Raw genomic sequence first — 6,644 nt, forward strand, 5'->3', positions numbered from 1 at the left:
TTGTGAGACATGTTAATAAGGAAGTGGGTTGTCACCTCAGCTACTCCTTATTACTTCCTTCTGGGAAGATGGGAGTAATCCTTAGGTGATAGGATTAGTCTGGCAGACTAGGGTGTACATTGTAGGCTTTGATAGAAACAACCAAATTTGGGTTGAATGGGTGGTTGGTGAGGTTACAAAGGAATTTGTATTTGGCACTAGTGGGTAGTGAGATTACAAAGGTAGACAATACAAGGGTGGAAATTCAATTCACAATAGAATGAGTCCTGAGTGGAGGCAATTACAAGACAAAAGTTTGACTTTTAGGCAGGTTTCTCAGGATGTAGGTGAAGGGTAGAGTTACAAAGTCAAAGAGTTTAGATTTATTTGGCTTGGGGAGATTATTAAAATGGATCCCATCTTGACTAAGTCTTAAAATTAGAATTAAAAATCAATTTTCAATTTTACTTCACTTTTCCCTGTTCTGGTCAGACAAGGACTGAAAGGCTTTGCAGAAGAAGTAGACCAGCCAGACACCAAGAAAGAAACATCTTTATTTGGCTCATTTTAACTCACACTAGGGAAGGGAAGGGGCTTCACTTGAGACACTCAATAGTGGGAGCACAGAGGGATGGATGAAGGCAAGAAGGGAAGAGACAGCAGCCAACATCCCCCTAGCTAGGGCAACTCTCACTCAGGCCCAAACAGGGGCCATAGCTTGTCCCTCTTTCTCAAATGTGTCAAGGAAGGGTAAGAATGGTCATTCAGGCCGACCCCTTCTTCATTTTATAGGTGAAGATACTGAGGTACAGAGAAGCTCAGCGATTTGCCCTAGGGAGTAGAGATTTTATAGGGGCACAGGGTGGAAAGAGAGACAAGTCTTTACCAAAAAAAGAGTCCTTGGTCTGGAGTCAAAGGACCTTGTTTCAAATCCTATCTTTGATGCTTACTATCTGAGAAATTAGCTAAATCATCTCTCCTCCCTAATTTGCTAATCAGTAGGTTGTAGGCATAGAAGATTACAGAAAAAGGAGGGGGTGCCAGACAGGATAAGGGGGCACAACTAGTGTAGAGGCAGCCTATTGGAATAAAGCCTAAGCCAAGAAAACCAGAGAGAATTTCTGGACCAAAAAAAATTTTCCAAAGTCTCCCACAGCTTCCCCTGTTGAGGCCCAAAGAGAAATGTCCTGCAGAAAATGTGATGCAAAAAATAAAGGGGAAAAAAAGAAAATCCGGCGCAAAAAATCCACCTCAACACACGAGGCCCTGTTTACTGCAGGAAAGAATTCTTTGCTTGAAGCAATGAGCTGCCATTCTCCTTGATTGAAAGAGAAGATTTGATCTTTAATCATTCAGGTCGCACAGAACTTTTGGGGAAGCTGTTTCTTGTGTGAAGGGGTGTGAGAGGGATGCCCCTGTAGACACTTCCAACTGTGGCCCACACTTGAAGAAGGCCTCCAAATGTTTGCATTGGGTAGCAAATAGATGAGAACTGACAATCCTTGGCCATCGATCTGATGATAAACAGACTAAGTGGAAGAGACAGAGTCTTGGACTCAGTGTTGACACAAATCAGGACCAGGATACCAGGAGTCATCACTCTGAAACCCCACAATTATTTTGGTGTTTTGTGGGTTTGGATTTTATTGGGGACCAGGTGGGGGGAAAGAAGCTCAAGGAAAACTCGGCCAGGCTGCGACTCTGGTCTTAGCAACAAGCCCCCACAAGGGGTCTTTCCTTCCCTCGCTCAGAGCCGCTGGTCAGACCTGGAGGCCTGGTGAAAGACCCCATTGCGGAAGTAAAAAGTATCCCTGATGAGCCGGGATCTGGCATGAACCGGAGCCTTGGCTTCCTTCATGGCATCCCCTAAAAAAGCAAAGGAAGAGCCTGCAGTGAGGAACTGGGTGGGCATCGGCTTCCCTACGATGGCTCCCCTCTTTCCAAGGTCCTCTCTCTAGGCAGCTCCCCCAAGACAGAATCAATTCATCAATCAATATTTATTAAGCATCTACTATGTGTCAGGCACTGTGCTAAGCACCAGGGTACAAAAATAGGCAAAAAAGAGTCCCTGTCTTCAAGGAGCTTACAATTGAATGAGGAAGATGGCATGCAAACAAATATGTGCAAGCAAGCTATCTATTCAATAAATAGGAAATAATGAATAAAGGGAAGGTTCTAGATTAAGAGGGGTTTGGGGAAAGCTTCCTGGAACAAGGGAAGGCCAAGTTTCCTATGGAGCCCCTCTTCCTACCCTGAACCATCATCACGGCATACTTGTGTCCATCAGACCTTTTGCCTGTGTCAGGGACTTTTGGTCCAGCGACTTGGCACCACAGGCTCTCCAGCCCCAGAATTTTCATGGCTCCGCTTTAGTCTTTAGCTGCCATTTGCAATTAGGCCAGTGGTGACATTTTGGTTTTCTGTCCAATGCTTTGGGCAGCTAGGTGACTCCATAGTGGATAGAGCGCTGGGCCTGACGTCAAGACTCATCTTCCTGAATTCAAATATGGCTACAGACTCTTACTACCTATGTGTCACTCAACCCTGTTTGCCTCCGTTTCTTCATCTGTCAAATGAACTGGAGAAAGAAATGGCAAACCACTCCAGTATCTCTGCCAGGAAAACCTCAAATGATTGTCAGACATGACTGAAAAACAATAGAACAACAAAAAAATTGTGAAAATGATTAGGGGTCATTGATGCCCCCTGTACCCTGCCCTTAGGCAAATCACTGCTCTTTTCTTTTTTTCTTCTTTCTTTCTTTCTTTTTTTTTTTTTTTGGTGAGGCAATTGAGGTTAAGTGACCTGCACAGGGTCACACAACTAGTAAGCGTCAAGTGTCTGAGGCCAGATTTGAACTCAGGTCCTCCTGAATCCAGGGCCGGTGCTCTATCCACTGCACCACCTAGCTGCCCCAGTATGTATTTTCTAATGGAAAAAGGAGCCACAAGGCTGGCCTTGGGAGTTAGGAAGCAACCCTTGAAGAGATCAGCATTTATAATCAACGTCAATTTCTTAGAGTGTAGGCTTCATTAACGCCTTTCTGCCACTCAAGTCTCTTGTCAGAAATTGGAGAAAAGAAATAACCAAATGGGGCTGAAAGATCCCAGATGGAGCTGGTTCTCAGTTTTTCCCAGGGGCCAAATTCTTCTCACATAATACCCACCTTGGGAACAGAAGGGGAAACACAAGCACACTCAATTATTACTTTTTCTCTTAGCTTAGAACTGAAACCCTAACCCTCAACTTACAAGTGAAGAAAACTAAGGGCCTTCACAGGCCTGAACCCCCCAACTACTAGTGCTCTTCCCTCAGACTATCTTGTATTTAGCTATTTTGTGTGTATTATGTATGAATATAGTTCTTAAGCTTATATTTATACTTTATGTATTTTTATATGTATTTATTGTCTCTTCCATTAGAATGTAAGTTTACTGTGAGTCATGATTATTTCATCATCTTTGTATTTGTACTTTAGGTGCCTGGTGTATAGTAGGTAATAAATGATTGCTTGGCTGAGAGGTAAGGTTACATTATCTCCTTTGAATCTCCCTGTGAGGCAGGTGGTTTTTCCCTTTTTATAGATAAGGAAACTGAGGCCCAGAGAAGTTCAGTGACTTACCCAAGGTCATACAACTAATAAGGAACCAAACTGGGAATTTACTCCAAATTCAATTCTCCTTCAGAGACAAATGCTGCCCTTTGCTGGTCCCAGCCTCCCATTTCCTTCTTGCCCAGAATCTCAGAGTAGGAAAGGACCTGAAGCCAACCCAGACCTGATTAAGATTTCCCTCTAGCACTTACCTGAAAAATGTTTGTCTAGGATCTGGTTCCAGTGGCTGTGTGACCTTGGACAAGTGCCTTCCTCTCAGTTTCCTCACCTTGGAAATCAGGGGATTAAATGACCCCCAAAGCTCCTACATTCCATGATCTATGAGGATCTACAGTGATTCTGACAACCCCAGCAGGACTTCTCCCCAAAGGCCATGGGGTTTTTTTTTGGTTTTTTGTTTTTTCATGAAATTGGAAGGTGTTTCTGTGCAGCCAACTTTGGGAAGGAAGGAGGTGGGATTGCAGAGGTTTCTGCTCAACCAAAACCCCTGGGACTTGTGGATAGAGCACCGGCCCTGGATTCAGGAGGACCTGAGTTCAAATCTGGCCTTAGATGCTTAACACTTACTAGCTGTGTGACCCTGGGCAAGTCACTTAACCCCAGTTGCCTCACTAAAAAAAAAAAAAAACAACCCTGGGACTGCAGAGCAGCGGGTGAAGAGAAGGAGAAGAAAGAGAACAGAGAAAAGGAGCGAGAAGAGTCAGGGACTGAGGAGGAAACATTATGAACAGCAGAGGGGACCAGGATCCACCTCTTTACCCATGCCCAGAACCCGACATGCAGAGCAAGACCTGAGCTGGAGCCCCCAGCTCCTCCTCTTGGTCACTGAGTAAATGTGGATCGGTGGGTTCACTTTAGATCTGGTGCTGGGAGCGACCTCTGAAGTCCATTTGTAAATCCCCTCATTTTGCAGATGGGGAAACTGAGGCCCTCCTAGGTGACCATGATTTATCTGAGGACCTGAACACAGGCACCCTGATGACAAATCTCCAGCACCGTTCTGGGTTAGGTAACCAGCTGAATGGGGAGAAGACTTACCACAGTGCCTTGCACAAGGCTAAGAAGTCAGTATTTGGTGAGTGAATGGGCAGGTGAATGAATGGGGGAATGCATAAAGAGCAGCTCTCCCAACTTACTGACCAAGACGCAACAACTGACAACAGATACCAAAGTGCTTTGGGTAAAGCAAGATGCCATCACCTATGCACCAGCCGTAGTCCCAGGACGACAAGAGGGGATACCGAAACTTGTCCTCTGGCTTCTGCTGCCACCGCGCCTGCAGGTAGAGGTGTCTCCCTTTTCCCTCTCTGGAGATGCCCTGATATAGCAGCTGCCCGGTCTTAGGGGTGGCAGGTCTCATGTCGGGCAGGAAGGGCTCAGCCTTCGCTTCCTCCACCTGCCCCTTCTCTTCCCCTTCCTGGGGGGCCTGGACCCCAGCTCCTTCTCCTGGGAAGGTGCTGGCCTCTGGGTGCTCCATCCTGGTGGGGCTGATGGGAGGCAACAGGCAGGGCTCTGGAGCTGAGCATAAAGGGGGAGGCTGCCTCTTCTTCTTGGGGCCCTGAACTCGTGGGTACTTATGGGCAAATTTCATTCTCCAGTGTGCCCGGCTGGAAGCCTCCTTCTCAATGAGCTCCGTCCAGTAGGCCTGATTCCTAGTGGAAAACAGGTCTCTCATTCTGGGAGGTGCTGGCCTGGCTTCCACCGCTGGGGCTGGGGCTGGGGCTGGGGCTGGGACTGGGGCTGGGACTGGGGCTTTGTTTAGGGCCAGTTGCTGCCAGGCAGCCACCAATCACCTGAAGGTCTGGGAGGCAGAGCCTGGAGATCAAATTACTTCTAGGGAACCAATGCTCCCTCGTCTTCCCCTCACCCTCCACCAGGGCCCAGAGATGCCCAGCAGACACAAAGGCAGGGTGACACACACACCCATCGGAGGGCCTCGTCTCTGGAGCCACAAAACCTCCTTCCAACCCTGGAGTGAGGTTTCCACACCTTTAAGGATGAAATTAAAATAAGAACGTGGTATGCTACCAATACACTATAGTCATCTCAACTTAGTGGGAGGCTTTTTCTACATCCACGTCAATAGTGTGCCGCAGTCCAAGGGTGTCAGAGCACCTAGGTTTGAAGCCCAGCTCTGCAAATTAAGCAGCTAGCTAGCACATAGTAGTGCATAGAGCACCGCACCTGCAGGCAGGGAGACCTGAATTCAAATTTGGCTGTGTGACCCTGGGCAAGTCCCTTGGACCTGGGCAAGCAGCAGCAAAATGGGAATAATAATAACACTACTTCCCAAAGGGTTGTTTTGAGAATAAAAATTAGGTGATGTTTTTAAGTGCTTTCTAAATCCTGGCTCGTCTCATGACTAATGACTGCTTCTGGGACACTTCAACTCTGCCTCAGTTTCCTTATCTAATTTGGAGGCTGAGCTAGGTGACCTCTAGGACCCTATGGCCCATCCTGAAGAAACAGGCCCAGGAGCCCTTTCTCTCATCAAGTGGGAGGTGCCCTGGTCCCAGCAGCTGCACAGACTCTGGGGATGGGACAAAGGCTGCTCCTGCTCTGCTCTCCCCAGAAGGAGCCACATCTCTGACCAGTCACTGAATAAGAACCAGGCAAACTCTGGCCACCCATATTCCCCAATCTTCATGAAGCCAATGAGGAGCGGTGGGAAGATGGCACCTCTCAGGGTGGCAAGTCCCCTACCATACTGAGAGGCAGTAACAGCCTGGGAAAGGCCACACAGAACTTGGGACCAGACACAGGTTTGGGTCCCAGCTGTGACACTTAAAAGCTGGGAAGTCAAGGGCAAATCACTCTCTTCTCTCTGTGCCTCAGTTTCCTTATTTCTGATTCAACAATAACACTTGCACTGAGAATTTGCCTTTTGCCTTTTTTTATCCCTAATGCTTAGCACAGTGACTGGCACATAGTAGGTGCTTAATAAATCTTTATTGATGATTGATTAGAATCAGTAGGGTAGGGGCAGCTAGATGGCACAGTGGTAAAGCACCGGCCCTGGATTCAGGAGTACCTGAGTTCAAATCCGGCCTCA

General features: G+C 47.2%; 1 protein-coding gene across 1 annotated transcript; it reads right to left on the reverse strand.

Moving 5' to 3' along the window:
* Window positions 1-1,456: 1,456 nt before the first annotated feature.
* LOC122735810 (protein ATP6V1FNB-like) lies at window positions 1,457-5,275 on the reverse strand. The gene is made up of 2 exons (XM_043977608.1): window positions 4,793-5,275; window positions 1,457-1,845 (listed from the first exon to the last, which is right to left on the reverse strand). Exons 1-2 carry the CDS (start codon window positions 5,265-5,267, stop codon window positions 1,727-1,729), a joined length of 594 nt encoding a protein of 197 aa, XP_043833543.1. The 5' UTR covers window positions 5,268-5,275; the 3' UTR covers window positions 1,457-1,726.
* Window positions 5,276-6,644: the final 1,369 nt, after the last annotated feature.

Source organism: Dromiciops gliroides, chromosome 1 (genome assembly GCF_019393635.1).
Source record: "Dromiciops gliroides isolate mDroGli1 chromosome 1, mDroGli1.pri, whole genome shotgun sequence".
Lineage (NCBI taxonomy): Eukaryota > Metazoa > Chordata > Mammalia > Microbiotheria > Microbiotheriidae > Dromiciops > Dromiciops gliroides.